At 45.2% G+C, this 16,912-nt stretch overlaps 1 protein-coding gene across 4 annotated transcripts in view; it reads left to right on the top strand.

The window, feature by feature from the left end:
• The window catches only part of LOC134339047 (polycomb protein SCMH1-like), a 213,774-nt gene that overhangs the window by 84,644 nt on the left and 112,218 nt on the right, over nt 1-16,912 (top strand). For 2 of the 4 annotated variants that reach the window (XM_063035321.1, XM_063035318.1), the window contains 2 exons: nt 901-971; nt 14,890-15,124. In XM_063035321.1, coding sequence (XP_062891391.1) covers nt 901-971; nt 14,890-15,124 — 306 coding nt within the window. Of the gene's footprint in view, nt 1-900; nt 972-9,883; nt 9,954-14,889; nt 15,125-16,912 lie in introns of those variants that run through there. The other 2 variants (XM_063035320.1, XM_063035319.1) reach the window with 2 other exon arrangements.

Below are 16,912 nucleotides of genomic sequence, written 5' to 3' on the forward strand. Positions count from 1 at the left end.
ACCAGCCTCCCATGTGGGACTTTTTCTAATGCCTTACTAAAGCCCACGTAGACAATATCCACTCTCCTGGTAACTTCCTTGAAAAGCTCTACAAAGTTCGACCTGACCTACCATGCGCAATGTCATGCTGATTGTCCTTAATCAGTCCACGTCTATCTAAATACTCATACATCGAGTCCCTTAGAATGGCTTCCAGTGACTTTCCCACTGATGTCAGGCTCACCAACCTACAATTTCCCATTTTACAACATAACATCTCAACCCCTGTACTCAATACTTCGATATATTAGGCCAATGTGCCAAAAGCTTGCTGTACGACCCTATCAACCTGTGATGCCACTTTCAATGAATTAAGTAGGTGTTTTTTTGAACTCAGACTCAGATTCAGGTTTAATATTGTGAATTTTGTTCACTTAGTGAAATGTTGTTAACTTAGTTTAATTTTCTGAAATTTGTTAACTTAGCGGCAGCAGGACAATGCAATTCGTGATAAGCATAGAAAAAACTGAATTACAGTAAGTATGTGTATGTTAAATAGTTAAATAAATAATGTAAAAACAGGGAAAAAAAGTAGTGAGGTAGTGTTCATGGGTTTAATGCCCATCCAGAAATCAGACGGCAGAGGGGAAGAAGCTTTTCCTGAATTGCTGAGTGTGTGTCTTCAGGTAACAATGAGTAGAGGGTACGTTCTCGGTGATGGGGCTCCTTAATGATGGACACCCCCTTTTTGAGGCATCGCTCCTTGACGATGTTCTGGATGCTGGGGAGGCTGGTGCCCATGATGGAGCTGACTAATTTAACATGGTCTTGTAAATATTATTGGGTGGTGAGAGGAATTGATTTTATTCTTCCCTGTTGCTGTTGAACTTAATTTACTTACCATTTTGTTTCTGCTTTCAGGTCAGTTCAGTTGGGACAAATACCTTAAGGAGACAGGCGCTGTTGCTGCCCCTTCCTATTGCTTTAAGCAGGTGAAATGGGCTTTTATTGTATCATAGTGTGTTGTAATCAATTGTTTAGTCCTGGGGGTTGTATGCAATGTTCGCACAAACTCTTCAAGTGTTGGTTTATTTGCCTCCTCCTTCAGCTACCTGAATGCTACCAAGGTTCATGCTTTGGTCACTAACTCCAAGTAATGCATTTTACATCCATTACTTAACCATATAAAAATGCTTCTGCTCTGTTTCTTTCCAGGGCATTAGTCAGGGGCTATTTTGGCTCCTCCAGGTCTAAGATGTCATCGCTTTACAGTACAGGTGACCCGGGTTCGATTCCCGTCGCTGTCTGCAAGGAGTTTTGTACAGTCTCCCCTGTGACCGCGTGGGTTTCCTCTGGTTTTCCTCCCACAACCCAAAGCTACACCAGTTGGTCATTGTAAATTGTCCCCATGATTAGGCTAGGCTTAAATCGGGGACTGCTGGGTGGCGTGGCTCTATCTCGATAAAAAATGATTACGGGAAAAAGCATAAGCACATGTGTAGTTAGTTTAGGATGCAGTAACATCACTCACCCAGCTCCTGTGTCGGCCGTTTTGTTTATTTACGGCGGTTCCGGCACAGGGTAGGCTCTTGCAGCTCTTCGAGCCAATCAGAATCATGTTTAATATCACCGGCATGTGCTGTGAAATTTGGTGTCTTTGCAGCAGCAGTGCGGTACTAGACAAAATAATAGAGGAAAAAAACTGTGAATTACGGTAAGTATATACAGTATATATTAAATAGTTAAATAAGTGGTTCATGGGTTCATTGGCCTCTGATTTAACCTGAGCCTATCACGGGGCAATTTACAATGACCAATTAACCTACCAACCGGCACGTCTTTGGACTATGTGGGAGGAAACTAGAGCTCCCGGAGGAAACCCGTGGCAGTCACAGGGGGAACGTACAAACTCCTTACAGGCAGCGGCGGGAATTGAACCTGGGTCACCAGTACTGTAAAAGTGGTGTGCGGACCGCTACACTACCATGCCGCCCTCTCATATGTCCTTGAGAAAATGTGCAACTGTGTTTAAAAGATCCTATTTATGAAGATAGTAGTACATTGTTAGGTTCAATATTCTAATGAGTTACATCCTTCAGATTTCAGCCATATCTTTAGTTCTTTCCTTCATTATATGCTGTGTTGTATGACATGGGCGATCATGGTCTTCCCATGACAATGATTGTTCTTGGCAAATTTTTCGACAGAAGTGGTTTGCCATTGCTGCCTTCTGGGCAGTGTCTTTACAAGACGGGTGATCCCAGCCATTATCAATACTCTTCAGAGATTGTCTGCCTGGCGACAGTGGTCACATAACCAGGACTTGTGATGTGCACCAGCTGCTCGTACGGCTATCTACCACTTGCTCCCATGGCTTCATGAGACCATGATTGGGGGCTGAGCAGGTGCTACACCTTGCCCAAGGGTCACCTGCAGGCTAGCAGAGGGAAAGAGTGCCCTACATCTCCTTTAGTAGAGACACCCCTCCAATCCGCCACCCAACAATAGATATTCCATTCATACTCTCAGTGATTATTAGTTTCAGGAGTGGAACCTGGTGGGTTCTTCTGCTGCTGTAGCCCATCCACATCAAGGTTTGGTGTGTTGTGTGCTCAGAGATGCTCTTCTGCACATCTATGTTGCAACGGGCGGTCATTTGAGTTGTTGTTACCTTCTTGTCAACTTGAACCAGTCTTATTCTCCTCTGGCCTCTCTCATTAACAAGGCGTTTTCACCCACAGTACTGCTGTGCACTGGATGTTTATTTTTGTTTCTCACACCATTCTCTGTGAACTCTAGAGACTGTCGTGCGTGAAAATCCCAGGAGTTCAGTTTCTGAGATACTCAAACCACCCCATCTGGCACCAACAATCATTTCACAGTCAAAGCCACTTAGATCACATTTCTTACCCATTGTGAAATTTGGTGTGAATAACAACTGAACCTCTTGACCATGTCTGCATGCTTTTATGCATTGAGTTGCTGACCCATGATAGGCTGATTAGATGTTTGCATTAACGAGCAGCTATATCTAATAAAGTGGCCAGCAAGTGTCTTTATCTCTTTTAGATTCAGAAAGCCTCACCATACATTCCGTACTGAAATAACCCATAACATCAATAAATTATTCAGCTAAAATGTATACTGTTAATTATTAAAGTGTCATTAATTCATAATTTTTATCTATCTGGTTTGCGAGCTAGTTATGATCCAAATTGACTTATCCAGTATTTTATTCTAACTCTTCAAATCACACAACTTGTGCAATTTCATTTCCCTGTGCTGAAAGCTAACTCACAGTTGAGCAGAGTGTTTTGGGCGTTAATGAGAACACATTTCTGTTTTATATAAATAGAAAGCTACCAGAGAATATTGAATGCAAGTGATGTGAAAGTTTAATATTGGAGTCAGGGAGCAGGGGGAACATGAATTTAGTGATCTCAGATTGGGCAAAAAGTGCAAAAGTATGAAGTAAGTTTTATTATCTAAGTATATCTATGTCACCATATACAACCCTAAGGTTCATGCTCTTGTGGGCATTCTCAATATAGGCATCCGTTAGTCTCGTGAAACCATGGATTTGTACCTTGGAAGGTTGCCAGGGTACAGGCCTGGGCAAGGTTGTCTGGAAGACCAGCAGTTGCCCGTGCTGCAAGTCTCCCCTCTCCACGCCACTGATGTTGTCCAAGGGAAGGGCATTAGGACCCATACAGCTTGGCACTGGTGTCGTCGCAGAGCAATATTTGGTTAAGTGCCTTGCTCAAGTGCACAACACGCTGCCTCAGCTGAGGCTCGAACTCGCGACCTTCAGATCACTAGACCGACGCCTTAACCACTTGACCACGCACCAACACAGCATTCTCAATAAATCTATAAAATAATAACCATAATGGAATCAATAAAAGTCTGCCAAACTAGGACACTCAACCAGAGTGCAGAAGACAACAAACTTGGCAAATACAGAAAGAAGAAACAATAGTAATAAATAAATAAGCAATAAGTATCAAGAACATGAGATGAAGAATCCTTGAAAGTGAGTTCATCGGTTGTGGGAACTTTCACTGGTGGGGCAAGAGAAGTTGAGTGAAGTTATCCCCTCTGGTTCAAGAGCCTGATGGTTGATGGTTCAGTAACTGTTCCTGAACATGGTGGGGTGAGTCCTGGCGCTCCTGTACCTTCTTCCTGACGACAGCAACGAGAAGAGAGCATGGCCTAGTGGTGGGAGTCTCTGATGATGAAGAAAACAAACTATGCAAATTTAAGGATGTATTTATTTAGAGATACAATACATAATAAGTAAATAGATATATTAATAATATTGAGAGCTTGAGTTACAGAATCCTTGAAAGTGAGTCCAAAGGTTGTAGAATCAGTTCAGTGTTGAGGTGAGTGAAGTTACTGTCGAGTATCCTTTCGCTCCATCTTCTCACAAGCTACAATTAATTCAGAGTAGATCAATGATAGCACATTTATTTTACTTGCTGCAAGGGAAGACTAACTCTGCACCAGAGCTGCTGATAGCTTCGAAAAAAGACAGCATAGTCACTCTTTTCTATGCAAGTGTTGTTACCCGTGCCATTTCAAGGACACAGTGCATTCTGTTCATCTGCTTGACTGGTGCTCTTGGCATTCCTCCAGGAACTGAAACCACATGTCTTTCTGCAGTTTGTCATAAACTCAAGGTCTATTGGCATGATGCTGCACCAACACTATTAGCAAAGCACTCTGGTACAATACAGGTTCCATTTTGTTGCAGACAAAAATGCCATTTTGTTACTACAAGTACAGTTGGACATTATCCACACTGGTTCCGGAGGAGTGTATTGTTGTTGCAAGATTCCCTAAAGGATTGCTTGCAGTATGGGTCAGTGATAAGAAAGGCACATGCAACGTTAGGACTAGAGTAGGAAAGCAAGGATGTGATGCTGAGGCTTTATGAGGCATTGGTCAGATCACAGTCCAGTATTGTAGACAGTTTTGGGCCCCTTATCTGAGGAAAAACTGGCTTTGCAGAGGGTCCAGAGGTTCACAAGAATGATTCCAGGAATGGAAGGGTTAACATGTGAGGAGTGTTTGATGGCTCTCGGCCCTGTACTTGGGTGGAGTTCAGAAGAATGAGGAGGGAATCTCATTGAAACCTATCGAATATTGAAAGGCCTAGCTGGTGTGGACGTGGAGAGGGTATTCCCTATAGTGGGAGAGTCTAGGACCAGAGGGCATGGCCTCAGAATAGGGGGTTGTCAATTTAGAACAGAGGTGAGGAGCAATTTCTTTAGCCAGAATGAGGAGTCCAAGTCATTGAGTATATTTTTTGTGGAGGTTGACAGACTTCTGATTGGTTGGGGGGGGTCAAAGGTCACAAGGAGAAGGCAGCAGAAAGGAATAATAAATCAGCCATGATGGAATGCTGCAGCAGACTCGAGGGGCCGAATGGCCAAATTCTGCTCTTACTGTATGTCTTATGGCCCTATGCTCAGTGTATGGGCTTAATGGATACGAGAACCTTTTCGTTTGCGGTATGATCCCGACTCAACAACCATGTCCTCTTGCACCTTGAATGACCTGTGTCCTGCATATTTGCTGTCTGGCCGGTGTGGGTTCATTTCAGCGCTGTGTGTGTCTGTGTCTGTGTCTTGCAGCTGGATTTGCAGTGTGAGTTTCAGAGGAAGTAATCACAAGCAAATGCAGTTAGTGACAGAGTCACACAGCAGAGCGGCACGCCCTTCAGCCTGCCATGCTGATGAACAGAATCAGAATCGGGTTTCCTGTCACTGGCATACGTCGTGGAATTTGGTGTAGTGCAGCAACTGTACGTTGCAATACATGATAAAAACTGTAAATTATAGTGAGAAGTGTTTCTATATATTAATAAGTTAAAGAAGTAGTGCAAAAATAGAAATTAAAAAGTAGTGAGGTAGTGTTCATGGGTTCAATATCCATTTAGAGGGGAAGAAGCTGTTCCTGAATCACTGAGTGTGTGTTCAGGCTCCTGTACCTCCTCCCTGATGGTAACAATGAGAACAAGGCATGACCTGGGTGATGGGGGTCCTTAATGATGGATGCCGTCTTTCTGAGGCACCACTTCCTGAAGATGTCCTGGATACTACAGAGGCTGGTGTCCATGTTGGAGCCACCAGAGTTTACAACTCTCTGTAGCTTATTTCGATCCACTACAGTGCCTGTCCCCCCAAACCAGACAGTAATGCAGCCAGTTAGAATGCTCTCCACACTACATCTGTTGAAATTTGCACGTGTGTTTGGTGACATACCAAATCTCCTCAAACTCCAAATGGAATATCGCCGCTGTTGTGCCTTTGTTGTAGTTGCATCAGTATGTTGGGCCCAGGATAGATCCTCAGAGATGTTGACACCCAGGAAGTTGAAATTGCTCACTCTTTTCACTTCTGATTCTTCGATGAGGACTGGGTATGTCTTACCTTTCCTGAAGATGTCACTGTGATGGGCCGAGGGGCCTATTTCTGTGTTGGATGACTGAATCCCTTCGCTTGTAGTTTCCTTCCTCCAACATAAAGTCATAGTCACGTTTATTATCAAATGCACAAATGCGTATGTGTATTACAGGTCATAGAGTCGTATAAAAGTATAGTGCAGAAACAGGCCCTTCAGCCCATCTAGTCCATGCTGACTCATTTAAACTGCCTACTCCCATTAATCTGCACCAGGTCCATAGTCCTCCACACCCCTCCCATCCAAACTTCCCTTAAACATTGAAATCGAGCTCGCATGCACCAATTGCGCTGGCAGCTCGTTCCACACTCTCACCACCCTCTAAATGAAGGAGTTTCCCCTTCTGTTATCTTTAAAAATTTTCACCTTTCACCCTTAACCCCTGACCTCTAGTTGTCCTTCCACCCAACCACAGTGGAAAGGCCTCCTTATATTTACCTTAATTATACCCTTGATAATTTTGTAAGGAAAAGACTTGCAGCAATATCAGAGGCACATAGCATCACATAAAATCATTATCAACAAAAAAAGGCACAGATTATACAATTAGAGCTTTAAGGCTGATTTATACATGTGCGTCAAATGGACGCCGTAGCCTATGTGCGTTGTGAGCATTTATACTTGTGCGTTGGTGTGTCTGCGTCACTCTGCAATTCGGGCATGTCGTGCTTGCTCACACACCTGCCCGTGCAAGGCTTCATGGTCATGGTAGTCTTTCTCGGGGTAAGCCAGTTTAAAGCGAGTGTCTTTTTTCATCGAAGCAAAATGTGTCCTCCATAACTTCGGAGGTGTGTAAAGCTTTATGGAAAGCATTGCAGCCAGAGTTCCTTCCCTGCCCTTCAGTCACCCAATGGGAAGCTATTGCAGCGTAGGAGGAAATGCGATGCTACCAAGTGGACCAATCACAGTTGTTGCGGTCTGCGTTGCCGCTACGCGTTGTTACATTTTGGCAGAGGTACGCGTCAGGCTACGGCGTAGGGATCTGCGTAGGGTTCGCGACGGCGCCGTAGGTACGGCGTCGATTTGACGCACAAGTATAAATCAGCCTTTAGTGTTGCTAAGCTGTAGTGATTAGGGTTTTGCTGGCTGGTTTAAGAACCGAGTGGTTGAAGGAAAGCAAGTACTGTTCCTGAACCTAGAGGCGTGGGACTTCAGGCCTCTGCGCCTCCTGCCCAGTGGTCGCTGAGAGAAGCTAGCATATCCCAGGTGGAGAGGACCTTTGATGGAGCGTGTTTTTCTCTTGAGCCGGCATCTCGCATACTGATAGTGGGGAGGGATGTGCCCATGATGTACTGGGCAGAGTGCAATAACTCTGGAAATTTTTGTGTTCCTGTGTACTCCCACCTTACCAGAGCACAACGCATCCAGTCCCTCTTCCCTCCGGGAGAAGGCTCAGGAGCTTGAAGACTCATACGGCCAGATTTGGGTGCAGCTTCTTTCCAACTGTGATAAGACTGCTGAACGGATCCTGACCCGGATCTGGGCTGTACCCTCCAAATATCCGGACCTGCCTCTCGGTTTTTTTTTGCATTACCTTACTTTCCATTTTACTATTTTCTACTTATGATTTATAATTTAAATTTTTAATATTTTCTAATTTTTACTATTTTTAATATTTCATATTTGTAATCCAAGGAGCAGGAAGCGCAGAATCAAATATCGCTGTGATGATTGTACGTTCTAGTATGAATTGTTTGGCAACAATAAAGTATAAAGGATATTTTCAACAGTCCCTCTGTAGAAGTTTGTTAGTGTTCGATGACAAGCCGGACCTCCTCAACCTGAGAAAGGAAGGACACAGGCCTGCCTTGTGACTGCATGAAGGACAGGTCACCCAATACGTAAACAGGCAGGAGTTTAAAACTGCTGGCGCTCTTCGGCTTCAATTTCCCCCAGTATGTTCATCGTCCTTCCCCTTCCTGAGGTCAACAATCAGCTGCTAATTTTAAGTAGCTAAATGGACTTTCACAAACAAGAGAAAGTCTGCAGATGCTGGAAATCTGAGCAACACATGCAAAATGCTGGAGGAACTCAGCAGGCCAGCCAGCATCTAGGAGAAGTGTACTGTCGATGTATTGGGCCGAAACCCTCCATCAGTCCTGCCGAGCGTCAGGAATTTATGGGAAAGTCAAGTAATTAACCTACCAACCATCTTTGGACTGTGGGAGGAAACTGGAGCACTTGGAGGAAACCCACGGGGTCACGGGGGAGAACGCACAAATGCCTTACAGACAGCAGCGGGAATTGAACCCAGATTGCTGGTACTGTAAATCGTTGTGCTGTCCGCTACGATACCATGCTGGCTTCTTCCTCCTTCCTTTCCAGTCCTGACGAACATTCTCGGCCAGAGACGCCAACTGTTTATTCCCCTCCATAGAATATGTCAGACCTGCTGAGTTCCACCAGCATTTTTTATATGTCAACAAGGAAGATCTGTTTTATTTTCCTACTGACGGTGGTTTCATTGGATGCGTTTTTTATTGTTGAGTAAAGTGTTGCTTAAACAGCGACTGGACTCCCACTACTTCCCTGGGCCTTACTCAGCTGGTACATATTAAACAAATCAGCTGCTTCACTCTCTAAGATACTACCTGTTATACCTTTTTCTCTGGCATTTAGGACAGCAGGGAAGGTCCTCCACTGTCTGTCCTTGGCCACATCTTCATTCCTGTTCCTGTAACAATTTTGTTTTTACCAGTCAGGGTTGTTAGCCCTGAGATGGACCCCCAAACCTGGAGGACTGGTGGACCGCTCTTAGTCTGGCCTCTACCCTTTGACCTGTTTGGCATGGATGACCCTACCAAGAGCCAAAGCATAAAGCCCTGACTCCAGCCAACGTAGCTCTCTGGATCATCGATGCACGCAAGCCTCCAAACCCTACGACAAGGTTGTGGTCCTCTTGGAGGCTCTCTAAATTAGCTGATCATTATACAGGAGGATTGCCAAATCCCTTGGCCTGAGCGATGCAAGCGTGCAGCAAGCTGGCCAAACGCCAAACCAGTGAAAGAAGATCTGTGTCTTGTAGGTCAGTCTCATTGCCCTGCCTTAAAGAGGCAAATCCACTGGCTGGAGGGATTGAAGTGCACTTGCTGGTATTTCAAAACACTCCTCGTGGCTTGGCAAGCATCCAAGAAGAATACGATCTCAACAGTAACACATCTGATCTTTCGAAGCGCAACAGAAATTAATTCTTTTTCTGAAATTCTTTCCCCTTTATTGACTCTGTTCAGGAGAAGAAAAGCAAGCAGAATTCTTGCGAGATTGTATCTTCAAACTCCATAAATCAAGATGAAAATGAATAAAGCATGGATTAAATTAGGAAAATGCAGGCTGATGAAGATGCCGCACAGCGATAAGGCCTTTGGCAGAAGCCCAAGATCTGGTGGTTAATTTTTAAGAGGTTTTGCAGAATCTAGATCATTAATTAGAAGTGGGGTTGTAAAAAAGCCATGCGACAGCAGTGACTAGGACGGACGCTTGAACCAGTATGGAATGGAGAGATACAGGTAGATGCGGTCATTTAACTTGGTCATGGGTCAGCACAGCTATTGTGGGCCGAAGGGTCTGTTTCTGTATCCCTGTTCTATCAACAAGGAGGAGTAACATCTCACGTTCTATCTGGGTCACCTCCAATCTGATGGCACGAACATCGATTTCTCTAGCTGGTAATTTCTCCTTCTCCCCCTCCCCCTCCCCCTCATCTTCCGTTCCCCCTCTGTCTCCCCTCTTACTCCTCCTCTCCTCCATGCCTGCTGTTCCGTAGCTCAGTTCATCTCTGCTAGTATAAACAGAAAATGCCAGGTGTACTCAGTAGGGTTGGGCAGCACTTGTGGGCTGAGGAGGGGAGTTTAGGCCGTGGACTTCGAGCATTGTCTTTTTCCACGGATGCTGTCCATCTGCCCTAGCAAGAATTGCTTGCATTTTTCTGCTTTGTTTCAGATTGTCAGCATCTGCAGCAATTTAGCTTTGGGCCTACAACATTATCTGCACCCCAGAGCAGCCTTACCCCCACACTGATCCGCATTAAGGAGACTTCAGGCCCAGAATCAGCTTACTGAGCGAAAGATTTAGCTAGCGGCCACACGACCTGCTTCTATTTCTTTTTTTAAGATTTAAAGATTAACTTTATTTGTCACATGTGCATCGATGTGCACAGTCAAATGCGTCATTTTGTGTCTTCGACCGATACAGTCCGAGGACATGCTGGGGGTGGGGTGGGGGGGACAGCTCGCCTCGGCCTCTGCCGTTCCAGACAAAACAGCCCACGTTTTGGCTTGTGGCAGGGGTCGGCCCGACCCAGAACACTGGGTTGTTTCCTCTGGAGCGGTGAGCCTGAGGGGAGGTCTGACAGAGGTTTGTAAGATTATGAGAGGCATAGTTAGAGTAGACAGTGAGTATCTTCTCCACAGGGTAGAGGACAGGCGTTGAAGGTGAGAGGGGGTAGGTTCAAAGGGGATGTGAGGGGTAAGTTTTTTACTCAGAGAGTGGTGGATACCTGGTATGGTGGTGGAGGCTTTTAAGAGATATTTAGATAGGCACATGTGTTTGAGGAAGATGGAGGGATATGGACATTGTGTAGGCAGGAGGGATTAGATTTTGGTTTACTTTTTAGCTGGTTCAGCACAACATTATGGGCAGAAGGGCCTGTTCCTGTGCTGTATTTCTCTATGTTTTCCAGCGTAGCATGGCCGCCACTTACTAACCTGTACGTTGTGAAATGTGGGAGCAAACCAGAGAAAGCCGACATGAGGAGAACGTACAGACAGCAGAGTCGAACCTCGGTCGCGGCACTGTAAAGCGTTAACGCTTGCCATGATGCCACTATGCCACCCACAGACCATAAAAACGGTTTCTGCTCTCAGGGGCAGGGCCACCATTTGTTACCCACCTCTAATTGCCCCTGCGGTGGCACTAGCAAGCCACCTTCTGTGGTATCTCCACCAACCCATCTACACAGTTCCTTCAGTGACTATCTTGTTATTTCGTGTTCTCGTTATTTATTGCTATTTATTTATATTTGCATTTGCACAGTTTGTTGTCTTCTGCACTCTGGTTGATCTTTCATTGATCCTGTTATAGTTACTGTTCTATAGATTTGCTGGGTATGCCCACAGGAAAATGAATCTCAGGGTTGTAATATGGTGATATAAATGTTCTCTGATAATAAAATTTACTTTGAATTTTTGAACTTTTGAGCTTTAAATTCTGTGATGCTAAAGACAAACTTTCTTATGCCATGGACCAAAGTTGTTAAGCAAGAGGTCAGTGGACCTCGGGGTGGGAGCCTCTTCTCTGCCCTCTCTTATAAAGCACAACGTCTTTTAAACCTTTTCAAGATGGACGCAAGTCACACCTCCTTCAAAGTCCACGTCAGGCTACTTCGTGGCTCAGCTTTTCTTTTTATAGGAAGATTTCATTTTTTTTAAACTGAAATGTAATTATTTTTAAGATGCAAAGTCTGAATTTAAGAAGCCTGTTCTGCAGCTGAGGTGGACAATGTGTATTCATTCCTAGATCCAAAGTGTGGAAGGTTCTCAATTTGTGGGAGTTTCTGCAGATGCTGAAAATCTTGAGCAATGCACACAAAATGCTGGGGGATCTCAGCAGGTCAGGCAGCATCTATGGAGGGGAATAAAGAGTCGACATTTCATTCATCAGGACGGAAAGGAAGAGGGCAGAAACCAGAATAAGAATATGTTCTCTAAGTTCTGGTAACTTCTTCCCCTTCACCCTTCTTCCTTTTTACATTTGCCATTCTAGTTCCCCTCTCAATCCTTCTCTTCTCCTCACCTGCCCATCTCCTCCCTTTGATGCCCCTCCTCCTTTCCTTTTTTCCAATGTCCTCACCTATCAGATTCCTCCTTCTTCAGCTCCTCACCTCTTCCACCTATCACCTGCTAGCTTCTGACTTCGTCCCCCTTCCCCACCCACGTACCTCTCTCCTCACCTGGTTTCACCTATCACTTGCCAGCTTGTTGTCCTTCCCCTCCCTCCTCCTCCTTACACTAGCTTCTGCCCCCTTCCTGATGAAGAATTTTGGCCCTAAAAATTTGACTGTTTACTCCCCTCCACAGATGCTGCCTGACCTGCTGAGCTCCTCCAAAGCTCTGTGTGTATTGCTCAAGATTTCCAGCATCTGCAGAATCTACAAAGGCCTCTTCCTATGGTGTGCTGTTCTATTTTTGTTTAACTCGTGTAAAACCAACAGAGGACTTGCTCTGTAGACGGTAGGGCTCTAGTGAATGCAGTGGAACAGCTGGTTGGTTCAAGAACTGAATGGTTGAAAGGAGGTAACTGCTCTTCAGCCTGGTGCTGTGGGACTTAAGGCTTCTGTCCCATTCCAGCTTGCCAGTCCATGTCCTCCTGTTGTCCCAAGATAAGGTCACCCTCAGTGTGAAGGACCAACACCTTATAGTCCGTTAGTGTAGCCTCCAACCTGATGGCATGAATATTGATTTCTCCTTCCAGTAAAAAAAATTTCCTTCCTCCCTTTTTCTTCTATTACCCACTCTGGCCTCTTACCTCTTCTTACTTGCCTTTCACCTGCCCGTGGGTCCCCTCCTCCTTCCCTTTCTACAGTCCACTCGCCTCTCCTGTCAGATTCCTTCCTCTCTAGCCCTTGACCTTTCCCACCTATCGCCTTCCAGCTATCCTCCTTCCCCTCATCCCATCTTTGTATTCTGGTGACCTCCCCCTTCCATTTCAGTCCCGAAGTAGGGTCTCAGCCCGAAACGTCGACTGTTTATTCATTTCCATTGATGCAGCCTGACCTGCCGAGTTCCTCCGGCATTTTGTGTGTGTCACTCTGTGCCTTCTGCCTGATGGTAACTCTGAGAAGATGGCAGTGGAGATCTTTGATAATGGATGGCGCCTTCCAGAGGCAGTGCCTTGTTTAGATACTACGATGGTGGGAAGGGATGTGCCCTGAAGTTTTGGGCTGGGTCCACTGCAGCTTCTTGCGTTCCTGCACGTTCGAGTTGCCATATCAGACAGTAATGCAACCAGTCAAGATACTTTCAAAAATACATCTGTGGTAGTTTGTTCAAAGTAATTTTTTATCAAAGTATGTGCATGTCACCATATACTACCCTGAGATTCATTTTCTTGCAGGCATTCACAGTAGAATAAAGAAATACAATAGAGTCAATCAAAACCTACGTACAAAGACTGAGAAGCAATCAATGTGCAAAAATAGGCTGTGCAAATGCAAAAAAACAAATAATAATAATAATAAATAACATAGTGTATTCCAGTTAATTGGGTCACATTGTGATCAGTACACTTTGGCCCTATTAAACATCTGCCCCAATTCACTAAAGTTTCATGGAAATAAGTTCAAAGTTCAAACCAAATTTATTATCAAATGTAATTTTTTATGTTAATGTGATGTTAACCATTATCAAGTAATTTAAAAGATTTTTTAAAAGACAAACTACCATTTAACTGAGTAATAAATATTGGTTGCGTTGAGTTGTTCTCCGGTCTTGGCTATTTACTTGCAAACATTTCGTCATCGTACGAGGAGACTGTGAGTGTGCCTTTGATTGTGGTGTATCCTCCCAGTGCTTGGTCTTTATATACCTTCCAATCAGCTGATTGGATGCCATTTCAGAAACTCTGTAGTGATGCAGGGAGGAAATCTCGTCGTTGATTAGCTGTGTTACAAACTTCGTGCATTGTGGTCAACCAAAAGCACATTGATACCATTTAAGAGCTGTTTGCTCTAAGCACGGTGTCGTCTAATGATGATACAAGTGCATGCGACTGAGTCAAGTTAGAAATTGGGTCTCCTGTGCTAATTAAGAGGCATAGTGTCCCAAATAAATGACGGGAATCTCGGCTATTTTCTCAATTAGCTTTTGTTCTCTCAGAGCTGTCCCAATTAACCAATGGTCCAATTAACTGGAATACACTGTATGAGAACATGCGTTGTAGAGTCTTTGAAAATGAGTCCATAGTTTGTGGAATCAGTTGAGTGTTGAGGTGCATCAAGCTATCCATGATGGTTCAGGAACCTGACGGTTGAACGGTAGCAACTGATGATGTGGGACCTAAGGCTCCTGTACCTCCTTCCTGATGGCAGTAGCAAGAAGAGAGCATGGCCTGGATGGTGGGGGTCCTTGATAATAGATGCTGTTGTCTTGTGACAGTACTCCTTGTAGATGTGCTCAGTGGTGGGGAGCACATCTCCTATATGTTAGTGTTTGATGACCAGCTGAAGCTTCTTCACCTCCTAAGTAAATAAAGACTAGTGTGTTTTCCTTTTGATTGCCTCCGTGTGCTGGGCCCAGGTTAGGTTGTCTGATGTGTTAACACTTCTCTCCCTAAAGTACTAGACTATCATGTTCTGGAGTATTGGTAGTGTCAGTGAGTTTTGGACATTTAACTAAACCTCTGTTTCAATTTGTCTTCTTTCCCGCTCTCCCCCCCGCCATCCCACAGTCATGTGTTCCACCTGTCAACGAGTTCAAGATCGGGATGAAGCTGGAAGCCAAGGACCCTCGGAACGTCACCTCGACCTGCATCGCCACCGTGGTCGGAATAACCGGGGCACGACTGAGATTGCGGCTCGACGGCAGTGACAACAAGAACGACTTCTGGCGCTTGGTGTACTCGTCTGATATCCAGCCCATCGGAAGTTGTGAAAAGAACGCGGGGATGCTGCAGCCCCCTCTGGGTAAGACGAGGCAGCTGGGGTTCACTGATTATCTCTGTCAGGGAGTAACTGGGAACGTCGTGCTAATTCGTTTACTTTGCATGCTTTCCTGGATTCCAGGACCATGTTTTAAAGCCAGTCCGCAAATCTCAAATGTGACCGCACTTAAGAATTATTCCCTTGATTACAAAACCCTTCAAGATGTTGTGAAATTGAATTAGATTATGAGAGCGCTCAGTCCTCTTTTATTATCATTTAGAAATGCATGCATTAAGAAATGATATAATGTTTCTCCGGAGTGATATCACAGAAAACAGGACAAACCAAAGACTAACACTGACAGAACCACATAATTATAACATATAGTTACAGCACTGCAAAGCAATACCATAATTTGATGAAGAACAAACCATGGGCACGGTAAATAAAGTCTCAAAAGTCCCCGAGTCGATCAACTCCCGAGTCCCCGATAGCAGGCGGCAAAAGGGAGAAACTCCCTGCCATAAACCTCCAGGCACCGTCAACTTGCCGATGCCTTGGAAGCAGCCGACCACAGCCGACACTGAGTCCATCCGTCCGAAAACTTCGAGCCTCCGACCAGCCCCTCCGATACAGCCTCACGAGCACCATCCTCTGCCGAGCGCCTTCGACCTTGCCCCTCCCGCTGAAACAAGCAAAGCCGAGAACTTTGGGGCCTTCTGCTCCGGAGATTCCGGTTACCACACAGTAACAGCGACAGCAAAGCGGGCATTTCAGAAGTTTTCCAGATGTTCCTCCGTACTGTCACATCTGTCTCCATCAAATCAGGATTGTGCACGGTCCCCTACTTGACAGATAACAGACATCACCACCGAAGTGGCCACGTGCGCTGCCGTCGCGCCGCCATCTTCTCCACATTAAAAAGCAGTTTATTGATGCAGATAATCTCCCACTTCCCCTCGCCTGCTCAACACTACCCTCTGGCTCCCCTCCTTTGCTCTGTCCACTGCAAGAGATAGGATTTCCCAGTAGCTACCCATTCCAACTCGCCATCCTATTCCTGTTTCAATACGTCGGTCCGTGGCCTCCTCTACTGCTGCAGTGGTTCACTTTCAGGTTGAAGGAGAATCACCACGTGTTTCACCTGGGTAGATTCCAATCTGATGGCATTGATTTCCATTAATTCCTCTGCCCTTGCCCTTCTCTCATTTTCTATTCACCATCCTGGCTCCCTGGTCACCTCTTCCCATTCTCCTCACGTGCCCATCACCTCCCTCTGGTGCCCCTTCTCTTTCCCTTTCTTCCATGGTCCACTTTCCTCTCCTATCAGATTCATAGAAACATAGAAACATAGAAAATAGGTGCAGGAGTAGGCCATTTGGCCCTTCGAGCCTGCACCGCCATTCAGGATGATCATGGCTGATCATCCAACTCAGAACCCTGTACCTGCCTTCCCTCCATACCCCCGATCCCTTTAGCCACAAGGGCCATATCTAACTCCCTCTTAAATATAGCCAATGAACTGGCCTCAACTGTTTCCTGTGGCAGAGAATTCCACAGATTCACCAATCTCGGTGTGAAGAAGTTTTTCCTAATCTCGGTCCTAAAAGGCTTCCCCTTTATCCTCAAACTGTGACCCCTCGTTCTGGACTTCCCCAACATCGGGAACAATCTTCCTGCATCTAGCCTGTCCAATCCCTTTAGGATTTTATACGTTTCAATAAGATCCCCCCTCAATCTTCTAAATTCCAGAGATTACAAGCCTAGCCGATCCAGTCTTTCATCATATGAAAGTCCTGCCATCCCAGGAATCAATCTGGTGAACCTTCT

The sequence above is a fragment of the Mobula hypostoma genome, chromosome 28 (genome assembly GCF_963921235.1).
Source record: "Mobula hypostoma chromosome 28, sMobHyp1.1, whole genome shotgun sequence".
Taxonomy (NCBI): domain Eukaryota; kingdom Metazoa; phylum Chordata; class Chondrichthyes; order Myliobatiformes; family Myliobatidae; genus Mobula; species Mobula hypostoma.